This window comes from Rattus norvegicus, chromosome 1 (assembly GCF_036323735.1).
Source record: "Rattus norvegicus strain BN/NHsdMcwi chromosome 1, GRCr8, whole genome shotgun sequence".
NCBI classification, from domain to species: Eukaryota; Metazoa; Chordata; class Mammalia; order Rodentia; family Muridae; genus Rattus; species Rattus norvegicus.
The window spans coordinates 72,336,593-72,351,162 of record NC_086019.1 but is presented as its reverse complement, the minus strand read 5'-3'; the positions used below and the strand labels follow the sequence as shown (position 1 = coordinate 72,351,162).

At 38.7% G+C, this 14,570-nt stretch overlaps 2 protein-coding genes and 1 pseudogene across 2 annotated transcripts in view; 1 reads left to right on the top strand and 2 right to left on the bottom strand.

Moving 5' to 3' along the window:
* Vom2r22 (vomeronasal 2 receptor, 22) overlaps positions 1-10,343 on the bottom strand; it is a 33,211-nt gene extending 22,868 nt beyond the window's left edge. Inside the window, 1 exon segment of the mRNA XM_003750425.3 lies at positions 10,129-10,343. Within this exon segment, the coding sequence (XP_003750473.3) occupies positions 10,129-10,343 (215 nt within the window).
* Vom2r19 (vomeronasal 2 receptor 19) overlaps positions 1-14,570 on the bottom strand; it is a 132,884-nt gene that overhangs the window by 55,917 nt on the left and 62,397 nt on the right.
* LOC108349837 (high mobility group protein B1 pseudogene) lies at positions 13,481-14,308 on the top strand (annotated as a pseudogene).

Here is a 14,570-nt window from a genome sequence, read left to right as displayed (position 1 = left end):
TATAGAGCAGACAAGAGCAACAGTAATAATCTGTACTAGTTTGGTCTTACGTTGAGGTTCTTGATACACTGAACTCCTCATATGATAGAGTTCTAAAATCCAAAATATATAATAACACAGAAAAAACTAAATATCAACAAGACAAATAATTCAAATAAAGGCATGGTACAGAACTAGACAGAGAATTCTCATCAGAGTGAACTCAAATGATTATAAAACACTTAAAGAAATGTTTCACATCCTTAGCCATCAGGATAATGCAGTCAAAGTGAGTACTACTCAGTTATTAAAAACAATGGTTGCATGAAATTCTTAGGCAAATGGATGGAAGTGGAAAATATCATCTTGAGTGAGGTAACCCAGTTACAAAAGAACATTCATGGTATGGTATGCACTTGCTGGTAAGTGGAAATTAGCCTAAATTTTGGAATACCTAAGAAAAATTCACGGATTGTATGAAGCTCAAAAAGAAGGAAGACCAAAATGTGGATGGTTCAGTTTTTTTGAAGGGAGAACAAAATACTCATGGGAGGGACAAAGAGTGGGGCAGACTGATGCCAAGAGGTGCTTGCTGATAGGAGCCAGACATGGATATCTCCTGAGAGGCTCGGCCAGTGCCTTACTAATATAGATGAGGATGCCTGCAGCTAACCATTGGACTGAACAGAGGGACAAAAATGGAGTAGTTAGAGAAAGGACTGAAGAAGCTAAATAGAGAAATTCTGCAGTTATGTTACATTGCCAGACAATTCTAACACTATATGTAATATACTTCCTGCCTTATAAACGTCCAGATAAAGTTTCAGTGTCTCATGTTGTTTGTCCATTATGCACCTGGCAGCATTTAGTGAACCACCCACATAAAATATTGTTCTCAAAATATATTCAACATGTGAACATTCTGTACCAGAACCATTTTGTCCTCTATCAACCAATGGTTTATAAAATCATTGTTCGTTTCACATAGGATGAATTGTCATCTTCTACCCAAAAATAGTTACTGAGTTCATGATGGTAAATGAATGTGTATAAATATGAAGTATAGCTCAATCAATGCAAAACTTAAAGAAACTGCTGGAAATGATTTTAGAACAAAACAGGAAAGATGTGCCATATCTGAACATTAGAGTTTGAGAACTAATAAACATGTCTTTTACAACTAAATGTTTGTGTAATTTTGTACCTTCAGTATGAAATATCAGACCCATTTAACGTAAACAAGTTGTAAAAGGGTTTCAAGCAATCAAGAAATAGATATTTATGTCCTTTAATTAGAAAACTACTGAAAACTGAAAATTATCCACAGAAAAGTAGAAAATAACTTAAAGTTTCACTTTTTTCTTCTAATACAGAAAACTTTTCTAATTATTAATATACAAATGAATATATAACTGCTATAATGAAACTTGGACATACTAAGTACATGCTTAATCAACTATTTTTTAAGTTAGTGTGAGGGAAAAGCATTCTAACACACAATGAAAATGTCTTTTATTGGGGTTGGGGATTTAGCTCAGTGGTAGAGCGCTTGCCTAGGAAGCGCAGGGCCCTGGGTTTGGTCCCCAGCTCCGAAAAAAAGAACCAAAAAAAAAAAAAAAAGAAAAAGAAAAAGAAAATGTCTTTTATTATTGCTTTGTAAGGAAATTAGCTACCATGCATGAAAGTTCCTGTAGTGTGTATGTGTAGTCTCATGAATTAATCTGCTTTAATCAGATGGTAGGCGTATTACATGTATTTTGAACCTATGAAATATTCATTTATTGTCATCTTAATTTTGACACCAAGAAAGTTAAATTCATTTATAAAATTAGACCACACCAAAATACATCATCAAAAATAATCTAGTTGCACTACTTTTGATCTTCTGTAGTTATTATGATTCAGTATAATTTTGCAGGTAAAATTAGAACATGAAGAAATTTAAATGAATAAAGAGAAAACAATTTCTCTTGGAAATGACATATAAAGTCTCTTACACCTATTTAAAACATTTTATTAAATGTATGAACGCAATTGTGACCCTTGAAGTTTATATGCCTGCATGTGCCCCACCCTCTATTAAAAGTATATTTAAAAAATGTTGCCTAAATCAGACATGTTATTTTATAGCTTTCATAATCATAAATTCATTTTGGTTTTATTTCTAGCATCATAAGGTAATAAATTGCACTTTTACTGCACTCTCTCCTTAGGTGTATTAAACAAGCCACAGAGATCAATTTTCTAATTGAATTTAACTTTTTTGCTGTCAAAATTAAGAAGACAGGAATGAATTTTTATAGGTTCAAAATATACAAAACATGTCTACCACCTGAGTAGAGCAGATTAATTCATGGATCTATATGTAAATAAAAGTGTGGTTTTTGCAAGCATGGGGATGCTGAAGTACAACCTGAAGGACTCGGGGTGATAGACAGTGGTGCCTGAGCTGTCCAGACTGGAAAGCAAAGGAGAAGAGGAAGAACATGGATACCATCAGCTCTAAAGCAGAATAGTCTCCATCTTAGTATGCATGGTGCAAATGTCTGGTAGATCATACCACTTTGTAATCTTATTTGAATTAATCAATGAACCCTGGAGCTAGTAGACTCTACCACAGATTATTATATTATTATATGTAAATTCACTGCACTGAGTTTCTTGTGTTCATTTCTGACTAAACAATTGCAATACCCTTAATTTCCAAAAGACATTCCCCACATGAACATTTGTATGATTCACTGATGAACTAATGGTTTAACTTCTCATGCACATTTTAGCAAACAGAGTAATCCCACAGTGATAATAGTCTGTCCTCAGTTCTGTGCTTATTTTAAGTGAATTTTCATCTATTCTCTCCAACATAATTCCTGAATGTATTTCCATATTCTATTGTTGAATGGAGACTTGAGAGCAAGCTGAAATTCTTGTTTTCAGATACTTATTGTTTGGTTACCTACAGCAACTGACATTCTGCCTGGGATAAAATACACCTGTCTTCCTTTAAACACTGAAAGGCATGATTGTTTCTCATTATCAGGATTTAAGAAAATCAAGCATTTTTGTCTGACTTTTGTCTTATATCTTATATCTTTGAGAATGTCTAGAAACATTTTTTCAGAGACCCAAGGAAAATCAGTATATGCATAAAAGTTCATTCTTGGCAGTGGACAAATACACATTGTCTATATATGGAGCAAATAAGTCAATGTTATCAGAGACTACAAATATTAGAAGTTAGATAAAGTTATTTCTTTTTTTTTTTTTATTAACTTGAGTATTTCTTATATACATTTCGAGTGTTATTCCCTTTCCCGGTTTCCGGGCAAACATCCCCCTCCCCCCTCCCCTTCCTTATGGGTGTTCCCCTCCCAACCCTCCCCCCATTGCCGCCCTCCCCCCATTGACTAATTCACTGTGGGTTCAGTCTTAGCAGGACCCAGGGCTTCCCCTTCCACTGGTGCTCTTACTAGGATATTCATTGCTACCTATGGGGTCAGAGTCCAGGGTCAGTCCATGTATAGTCTTTAGGTAGTGGCTTAGTCCCTGGAAGCTCTGGTTGCTTGGCATTGTTGTACTTTTGGGGTCTCGAGCCCCTTCAAGCTCTTCCAGTTCTTTCTCTGATTCCTTCAATAGGGGACCTATTCTCAGTTCAGTGGTTTGCTGCTGGCATTCGCCTCTATATTTGCTGTATTCTGGCTGTGTCTCTCAGGAGCGATCTACATCCGGCTCCTGTCGGTCTGCACTTCTTTGCTTCATCCATCTTGTCTAATTGGGTGGCTGTATATGTATGGGCCACATGTGGGGCAGGCTCTGAATGGGTGTTCCTTCAGTCTCTGTTTTAATCTTTGCCTCTCCCTTCCCTGCCAAGGGTATTCTTTTTCCTCATTTAAAGAAGGAGTGAAGCATTCACATTTTGATCATCCGTCTTGAGTTTCGTTTGTTCTAGGGATCTAGGGTAATTCAAGCATTTGGGCTAATAGCCACTTATCAATGAGTGCATACCATGTATGTCTTTCTGTGATTGGGTTAGCTCACTCAGGATGATATTTTCCAGTTCCAACCATTTGCCCACGAATTTCATAAAGTCATTGTTTTTGATAGCTGAGTAATATTCCATTGTGTAGATGTACCACATTTTCTGTATCCATTCCTCTGTTGAAGGGCATCTGGGTTCTTTCCAGCTTCTGGCTATTATAAATAAGGCTGCGATGAACATAGTGGAGCACGTGTCTCTTTTATATGTTGAGGCATCTTTTGGGTATATGCCCAAGAGAGGTATAGCTGGATCATCAGGCAGTTCAATGTCCAATTTTCTGAGGAACCTCCAGACTGATTTCCAGAATGGTTTTACCAGTCTGCAATCCCACCAACAATGGAGGAGTGTTCCTCTTTCTCCACATCCTCGCCAGCATCTGCTGTCACCTGAGTTTTTGATCTTAGCCAATCGCACTGGTGTGAGGTGAAATCTCAGGGTTGTTTTGATTTGCATTTCCCTTATGACTAAAGATGTTGAACATTTCTTTAGGTGTTTCTCAGCCATTCGGCATTCCTCAGCTGTGAATTCTTTGTTTAGCTCTGAACCCCATTTTTTAATAGGGTTATTTGTTTCCCTGCGGTCTAACTTCTTGAGTTCTTTGTATATTTTGGAAATAAGGCCTCTATCTGTTGTAGGATTGGTAAAGATCTTTTCCCAATCTGTTGGTTGCTGTTTTGTCCTAACCACAGTGTCCTTTGCCTTACAGAAGCTTTGCAGTTTTATGAGATCCCATTTGTCGATTCTTGATCTTAGAGCATAAGCCATTGGTGTTTTGTTCAGGAAATTTTTTCCAGTGCCCATGTGTTCCAGATGCTTCCCTAGTTTTTCTTCTATTAGTTTGAGTGTGTCTGGTTTGATGTGGAGGTCCTTGATCCACTTGGACTTAAGCTTTGTACAGGGTGATAAGGATGGATCGATCTGCATTCTTCTACATGTTGCCCTCCAGTTGAACCAGCACCATTTGCTGAAAATACTATCTTTTTTCCATTGGATGGTTTTGGCTCCTTTGTCAAAAATCAAGTGACCATAGGTATGTGGGTTCATTTCTGGGTCTTCAATTCTATTCCATTGGTCTATCTGTCTGTCTCTGTACCAATACCATGCAGTTTTTATCACTATTGCTCTGTAATACTGCTTGAGTTCAGGGATAGTGATTCCCCCTGAAGTCCTTTTATTGTTGAGGATAGCTTTAGCTATCCTGGGTTTTTTGTTATTCCAGATGAATTTGCAAATTGTTCTGTCTAACTCTTTGAAGAATTGGATTGGTATTTTGATGGGGATTGCATTGAATCTGTAGATTGCTTTTGGTAAGATGGCCATTTTTACCATATTAATCCTGCCAATCCATGAGCATGGGAGATCTTTCCATCTTCTGAGGTCTTCTTCAATTTCTTTCCTCAGTGTCTTGAAGTTCTTATTGTACAGATCTTTTACTTGCTTGGTTAAAGTCACACCGAGGTACTTTATATTATTTGGGTCTATTATGAAGGGTGTCGTTTCCCTAATTTCTTTCTCGGCTTGTTTCTCTTTTGTATAGAGGAAGGCAACTGATTTATTTGAGTTAATTTTATACCCAGCCACTTTGCTGAAGTTGTTTATCAGCTTTAGTAGTTCTCTGGTGGAACTTTTGGGATCACTTAAATATACTATCATGTCATCTGCAAATAGTGATATTTTGACCTCTTCTTTTCCGATCTGTATCCCTTTGATCTCCTTTTGTTGTCTGATTGCTCTGGCTAGAACTTCAAGAACTATATTGAATAAGTAGGGAGAGAGTGGGCAGCCTTGTCTAGTCCCTGATTTTAGTGGGATTGCTTCAAGTTTCTCTCCATTTAGTTTAATGTTAGCAACTGGTTTGCTGTATATGGCTTTTACTATGTTTAGGTATGGGCCTTGAATTCCTATTCTTTCCAGGACTTTTATCATGAAGGGGTGTTGAATTTTGTCAAATGCTTTCTCAGCATCTAATGAAATGATCATGTGGTTCTGTTCTTTCAGTTTGTTTATATAATGGATCACGTTGATGGTTTTCCGTATATTAAACCATCCCTGCATGCCTGGGATGAAGCCTACTTGATCATGGTGGATGATTGTTTTGATGTGCTCTTGAATTCGGTTTGCCAGAATTTTATTGAGTATTTTTGCGTCGATATTCATAAGGGAAATTGGTCTGAAGTTCTCTTTCTTTGTTGTGTCTTTGTGTGGTTTAGGTATAAGAGTAATTGTGGCTTCATAGAAGGAATTCGGTAGGGCTCCATCTGTTTCAATTTTGTGGAATAATTTGGATAATATTGGTATGAGGTCTTCTATGAAGGTTTGATAGAATTCTGCACTAAACCCGTCTGGACCTGGGCTCTTTTTGGTTGGGAGACCTTTAATGACTGCTTCTATTTCCTTAGGAGTTATGGGGTTGTTTAACTGGTTTATCTGTTCCTGATTTAACTTCGATACCTGGTATCTGTCTAGGAAATTGTCCATTTCCTGAAGATTTTCAAATTTTGTTGAATATAGGTTTTTATAGTAAGATCTGATGATTTTTTGAATTTCCTCCGAATCTGTAGTTATGTCTCCCTTTTCATTTCTGATTTTGTTAATTTGGACACACTCTCTGTGTCCTCTCGTTAGTCTGGCTAAGGGTTTATCTATCTTGTTGATTTTCTCAAAGAACCAACTTTTGGTTCTGTTGATTCTTTCTATGGTCCTTTTTGTTTCTACTTGGTTGATTTCAGCTCTGAGTTTGATTATTTCCTGCCTTCTACTCCTCCTGGGTGTATTTGCTTCTTTTTGTTCTAGAGCTTTTAGGTGTGCTGTCAAGCTGCTGACATATGCTCTTTCCTGTTTCTTTCTGCAGGCACTCAGCGCTATGAGTTTTCCTCTTAGCACAGCTTTCATTGTGTCCCATAAGTTTGAGTATGTTGTATCTTCATTTTCATTAAATTCTAAAAAGTTTTTAATTTCTTTCTTTATTTCTTCCTTGACCAGGTTATCATTGAGTAGAGCATTGTTCAATTTCCACGTATATGTGGGCATTCTTCCCTTATTGTTATTGAAGACCAGTTTTAGGCCGTGGTGGTCCGATAGCACGCATGGGATTATTTCTATCTTTCTGTACCTGTTGAGGCCCGTTTTTTGACCAATTATATGGTCAATTTTGGAGAAAGTACCATGAGGAGCTGAGAAGAAGGTATATCCTTTTGCTTTAGGATAGAATGTTCTATAAATATCCGTTAAGTCCATTTGGCTCATGACTTCTCTTAGTCTGTCTACATCACTGTTTAATTTCTGTTTCCATGATCTGTCCATTGATGAGAGTGGGGTGTTGAAATCTCCCACTATTATTGTGTGAGGTGCAATGTGTGTTTTGAGCTTTAGTAAGGTTTCTTTTACATATGTAGGTGCCCTTGTATTTGGGGCATAGATATTTAGGATTGAGAGTTCATCTTGGTTGATTTTTCCTTTGATGAATATGAAGTGTCCTTCCTTATCTTTTTTGATGACTTTTAGTTGGAAATTGATTTTATTTGATATTAGAATGGCTACTCCAGCTTGCTTCTTCTGACCATTTGCTTGGAAAGTTGTTTTCCAGCCTTTCACTCTGAGGTAGTGTCTGTCTTTGTCTCTGAGGTGTGTTTCCTGTAGGCAGCAGAATGCAGCGTCCTCGTTGCGTATCCAGTTTGTTAATCTATGTCTTTTTATTGGGGAGTTGAGGCCATTGATATTGAGAGATATTAAGGAATAGTGATTATTGCTTCCCGTTATATTCATATTTGATGTGAGGTTATGTTTGTGTGCTTTCATTCTCTTTGTTTTGTTGCCAAGACGATTAGTTTCTTGCTTCTTCTAGGGTATAGCTTGCCTCCTTATGTTGGGCTTTACCATTTATTATCCTTTGTAGTGCTGGATTTGTAGAAAGATATTGTGTAAATTTGGTTTTGTCATGGAATATCTTGGTTTCTCCATCAATGTTAATTGAGAGTTTTGCTGGATACAGTAATCTGGGCTGGCATTTGTGTTCTCTTAGGGTCTGTATAACATCAGTCCAGGATCTTCTGGCCTTCATAGTTTCTGGCGAGAAGTCTGGTGTGATTCTGATAGGTCTCCCTTTATATGTTACTTGACCTTTTTCCCTTACTGCTTTTAATATTCTTTCTTTATTTTGTGCGTTTGGTGTTTTGACAATTATGTGACGGGAGGTGTTTCTTTTCTGGTCCAATCTATTTGGAGTTCTGTAGGCTTCCTGTATGTCTATGGGTATCTCTTTTTTTAGGTTAGGGAAGTTTTCTTCTATGATTTTGTTGAAGATATTTACTGGTCCTTTGAGCTGGGAGTCTTCACTCTCTTCTATACCTATTATCCTTAGGTTTGATCTTCTCATTGAGTCCTGGATTTCCTGTATGTTTTGGACCAGTAGCTTTTTCCGCTTTACATTATCTTTGACAGTTGAGTCAATGATTTCTATGGAATCTTCTGCTCCTGAGATTCTCTCTTCCATCTCTTGTATTCTGTTGGTGAAGCTTGTATCTACAGCTCCTTGTCTCTTATTTTGGTTTTCTATATCCAGGGTTGTTTCCATGTGTTCTTTCTTGATTGCTTCTATTTCCATTTTTAATTCCTTCAACTGTTTGATTGTGTTTTCCTGGAATTCTTTCAGGGATTTTTGCGATTCCTCTCTGTAGGCTTTTACTTGTTTATTAATGTTTTCCTGTGCTTCCCTAAGTGTGTTCAGGTCTTTCCTGAAGTCCTCCAGCATCATGATCAAATATGATTTTGAAACTAGATCTTGCTTTTCTGGTGTGTTTGGATATTCCATGTTTGTTTTGGTGGGAGAATTGGGCTCCGATGATGGCATGTAGTCTTGGTTTCTGTTGCTTGGGTTCCTGCGCTTGCCTCTCGCCATCAGATTATCTCTAGTGTTACTTTGTTCTGCTATTTCTGACAGTGGCTAGACTGTCCTATAAGCCTGTGTGTCAGGAGTGCTGTAGACCTGTTTTCCTCTCTTTCAGTCAGTTATGGGGACAGAGTGTTCTGCTTTCGGGCGTGTAGTTTTTCCTCTCTACAGGTCTTCAGCTGTTCCTGTGGGCCTGTGTCTTGAGTTCACCAGGCAGCTTTCTTGCAGCAGAAAATTTGGTCTTACCTGTGGTCCCGAGGCTCAAGTTCGCTCGTGGGGTGCTGCCCAGGGGCTCTCTGCAGCGGCAGCAACCAGGAAGACCTGTGCCGCCCCTTCCGGGAGCTTCAGTGCACCAGGGTTCCAGATGGTCTTTGGCTTTTTCCTCTGGCGTCTGAGATGTGTGTGCAGGGAGCAGTCTCTTCTGGTTTCCCAGGCTTGTCTGCCTCTCTGAAGGTTTAGCTCTCCCTCCCACGGGATTTGGGTGCAGAGAACTGTTTATCCGTTCTGTTTCCTTCAGGGTCCGGCGGTGTCTTCGGCAGGGGTCCTGCTGCTCCTGGGCCCTCCCCCACGGGAGCCCAGAGGCCTTATACAGTTTCCTCTTGGGCCAGGGATGTGGGCAGGGGTGAGCAGTGTTGGTGGTCTCTTCCGCTCTGCAGCCTCAGGAGTGCCCACCTGACCAGGCGGTTGGGTCTCTCTCTCACCGGGTCTGGGAGCAGAGAGCTGCGATAAAGTTATTTCTAAAGCAGAGAGTAAGTCTCAATTCCTAAGTTTGACATTCCTGCTTCCAAGTCATTATCAGCACACAGAGACATTTGTCACTCCAGTGTACACAAGGAAATTGCTTGAAAATAACCTCAGTCGCATTATCTGTTCTCATAGGAGTACAGCTATATTTGCAGAACCCCCTCAAATAGTCTATTAAACTTTTAGTATGTATTTATTTTCCTGTAGAGCTAACATTGAAAACATTCCAATTTTGAGGAGTTGTAGGCAGGGCAGATAATATGAGGGGATATGGGGTAAAAAGCTTAAACTCCTTCTTTGCCTTTGAAAGTACCAGGTGAATCACCAAAAAGAAGCATTGCAAAGGGATGTAGAAATGGAAGAGAGAAAATGTCTTAAAGTGGTAAAATGTTGGAATAATGATGTTTGAATCTGTCCTTTTCCAGGCATAAGAATGTCAAATATTGAAACAGAATAAATAAATGTATAAAGGACTCACTCGATCATAAACTCTTTAGTAAATTTAGTCATCCTCCAATCAGTTGTTTTGTTGAGAGGGTAGGCAGCAAAAGCAGGGAAAAATCCAACAATCACCACGTTTCCTTTACCATTTAAGTGGTAATTCATCCTGACTAGGCACTCACTGCTTCTGTAGGAGCCTGCAAGAATTGGAATCTGCAGAAACCAAGATATAGAAATCCATGAGAACTGCATATTAGCAAAATATCCACCTCTTTGTGAGGATGGTAAGGTAGACCCTGTAGGGTCCAGCAAATATGCATGTTATGGCTGCATGTTTGTTTACGATTTTATTGGTGACTGAAGTTATCACTTGAATAGTCCCAAGTTCTTTCTAAAATGACTCTTCACTCAACTCTCAAAATGCCCAATATTTTGTTCCCACAGGCTTTGAATCTGAGTTCCTGCATTCATTATGGTTAAAAAATATTTTTAAGGATTTTCTCCAGCCACAGGCAATTATGATTTCACACAAGGCTACAGACATTCAATCCCAAGACCCAAAAGCCTTAGTGAATTCATCACAAATATGAACCAACAAACTACTCATGGGAAAGCTACTGATGATGATACAAACATGTTGCAAGTTACACCGTATGATGCCATAGTAAATAAAATGGTAAATGGCAAAAGCAAGCCAGGTCAGGCCTGATCAACTCATGGTGACCAATAGCAGACATTGTGTTCCGTAGAAGTGGAGACTATCAATCCTAGTTTTGCATTCTGGGTCTTCTTGAGTCACATAATATTTTTTTAGCAGTAGCATGTCTGCCACCAATTTTATGTACATACCCCATTCTTCAAAGTTTATCCTTTCAGATGAAACTAAAGGTTCTGTTGCACTGATTTTTAAAGGATCAACTTCATGCCAATACAGAAATCAAGTTTTCTGTCTGAATCTGAATTTCTGTCCCTTATCCTCCATAAACCACAGTAGTAATTACTTACTTACTTAATTAATTAACTATTAATCAGAATCATACCTATGGCCATGATTCGCCCTAATAGTAGAGCATTGAATCCACCCACTGAATATTCATATCTGAGAATGCAGTATTATTAAGAAATATAATACCTTAGAAAGGCATCTAAGTATTTCTTCCCCACAAATATTGAATTAGGCTGTCAGGAGAGAAGGGCTCTGTTTCTAAAACCACAGAGATGAGTTAAGTCAGGGACTCTATTTTCTAGGGGCACTACAGCCATGGTGCATGTTAGTGCAAATGACCATAATGAAAACTATGCAAAGCATAGAGTGTGGATCATTGTGTAATAATGGCTTCTATTTAATTGGGATGAATCAATATTACTTGGCTAGAACAAAGATGAGTTCCATTATCCTTCCTGCTCTACTCTACTTTAACTGTCTAGATGAAGAAGCCCTTCCTCCCACTATACCTCCATTCCTGGTGACTCCATGGGTAGAGTAAGACTTTACTTCTACATTTGTCATTCAATTTTTGGTTATCCTTTGCCATTCTGATTGAGGAAAAATCAGTTATCAAAATTCTTTGGATTAGAATTTCCCTGGTAGCTAAGGATGATCTTTTGAGGAGGATTTCTTAGCCATTTTTCTTCTTTTTATAACTCTCTGTACAGGTCCCTGCCAACTTCTTAAAGCTGGTCATTTGTTATTTTGATTCATTATTTCTTGAATTCTTTGAATGTCCTGTATATAATGCTCTATCATACATAATGCTAGCAAAGATTCTTGATCATTCTGTGGGATCCATTTTTACCCGTGTGACTGCTTTTTTAGCTGGACAGGAACTTTAATTTCTAAAATCCCCCTAATCAATTGTTTGGTATAATTCTAGGACCCATTCAGAATGTCCTATAATGATACCATGTGGGATTCTGTCCATATTTCTTTTGGCAGTTTCAGTATTTTAGGTATATATTTCTAATTAACTTGGAGTTTATTTTAGTGTAGGGTGATAGATACTGGTCTAATTTCTTTCTTATGTATTTGGATACCCAGTTCTCTCAGCATCATTAGCTGAGAGTGTTTTTTCTCTTCTCCAACATATGCTTTGTTTTTATTATAAACTTTTACTTATTGGACATTTCTTATTTATGTTTCAGATATTATCCCCCTTTCCCCACCCTACCTCCCACCCATTCCTGCCTCCCTGCCCTGATATTCCCCAACACAGGGGTTGTCGGGTCCAGACATGGCAGGAGCAAGGGCTTCTCGTCTCTCTGTTGCCCAACAAGACCTTTCTCTGCGACATATGCAGTTGGAGTCACGGGTCTGGCCATTTGTACTCTTTAGATGGTGGTTTAGTCCCTGGGATCTCTAGTGGGTTGGTATTGTTGTTCTTATGGGATTGTAAACCCCTTCAGCTCCTTCAATTCTTTCTCTAACTCCTCCAATTGGGGCCCCATTCTCAGTTTAATGGTTGACTGCAAGTGTTTGCCTCTGTATTTGTCATGCTTTGGCAGAGCCTCCAGGAGACAGCTATCAGTCTCATGCCAGAATGCACTTCTTGGAATCAGCAATACTCTCTGGGTTTGGTGGCTATATGTATATGGGCTGGATCCTCAGGTGGGATGGGGTCTGAATGGTCATTCTTTCAGTCTCTGCTCTAAACTTTGGCTCCATATGTCCTCCTATGAATATTTTTGTTCCCCTTTCTAAGAAGGACTGAATCATCCACACTTTAGTTGTCATTCTTCTAGAGCTTCCTGTGGTTTGTGGATTGTATCTTGGGTAATTTGAGCTTTTAGGCTATTATCCACTTACCAGGGAGTGTATATCATGTATTTGTTTTTTTTTTTTCTATGTGATTGGGTTACCTTACTCAGGATATTTTCTAGTTCATTCCATTTGCCTATGAATTTCACAAAGTCATTATTTTTGATAGCTGAGTAGTACTCCGTTTTGTAGATTACATTTTCTGTATCCATTCTTCTGTTGAAGGACATTTGGGTTCTTTCCAGCTTCTGGCTAATACAAATAAGGCTGCTATGAAAACATTGGAACATTTGCCCTTGTTATATGTTGTAGCAGCATTTGGGTACATGCCCAGGAGTAGTATATCTGGGTCCTCAAGTAATACTATCTCCAATTTTCTGAGGAACCTCCAGACTGACTTCCAGAGGGGTTGGGAGAATTTTAATGACAGCTTCTATTTTCTTAGGGATTATGGGGCTCTTTAAATTCTTTAAATATTTTAACTGGTCGTGATTTAGCTTTGGTACCTGTATCTGTCTGTAAAATCATCCATGACAGCCATTGCAGTACATTGAGCTCCATAGCGACAGCACTGGGGCAAGTGAGAGACAGACAGGCACTAGCTCTCTGCCTTGAGGACCAAAATCAACTAAACATGGGCAAAGGAGATCCTAAGAAGCAGACAGGCAAAATGTCCTCATATGCATTCTTTGTGCAAACCTGCTGGGAGGAGTACAAAAAGAAGGACCCAAATGCTTCTATCAACTTCTCAGAATTCTTCAAGAAGTGCACAGAGAGGTGGAAGACCATGACTGCTAAAGAAAGGGGGAAAATTGAAGATATGACAAAGCTCGTTATGAAAGAGAATTGAAAACCGACATCCCCCTCAAAGGGGAAACCAAAAAGAAGTTCAAGGACCCCAAAGCACCCAAGAGGCCTCCTTCAGCATTCCTCTTGTTCTCTTCTGAGTACTCACCAAAAATCAAAGGCTAGCATCCTGGCTTATCCAGTGGTGATGTTATAATGAAACTAGCGGAGATGTGGAACAACACTGCTGCGGATGACAAGCAGCCCTGTGAGAAGAAGGCCGCCAAGCTGAAGGAGAAGTACGAGAAGGATATTGCTGCCTACAGAGCTAAAGGAGAACCTGATGCAGGGAATAAGAGGGTGGTCAAGGCTGAAAAGATGTGTTTGCTTCTGTTTTGTTTTAGAGCTCTTATGTGTGCTGTTAAGTTGCTACTGTAGGATCTCTCCAAATCTTTACGAAGGCACTTAGTGTTGTGCAATTTTTTCTTAGCACTGCTTTCGTCGTATCCCATAAGTTTGGGTATGCTGTGTCACCATTTCCATTAAATTCCTAGAAGTCTTTAATTTCTTTCTTTATATCTTTCCTGTCCAAGATATCGTTGAGGAGAGTGTTGTTCATTTTCCATGAATATGTGAGTTTTCTGTTGTGTCTCTTTCTATTGAAGATGAGTCTTAATTCTTGTTGATTTCATACGATACGTGCAATTATTTCATACTTCTTATATATGTTGAGTTTGTTTTGTGGCTGATCATATGATCAATTTTGGAGAAGGTACCATGAGGTGCAGAGAAGTAGGTATATTCTTTTGTTTTAAGATGACTTGTTCTGTGAATATCTGTTAAGACTATTTGGTTCATAACTTCTCTTAGGTTCACTGTGTCTCTGTTCAGTTTCTGTTTCCATGATCTGTGCATTGATGAGAATGGCATGTTAAAGT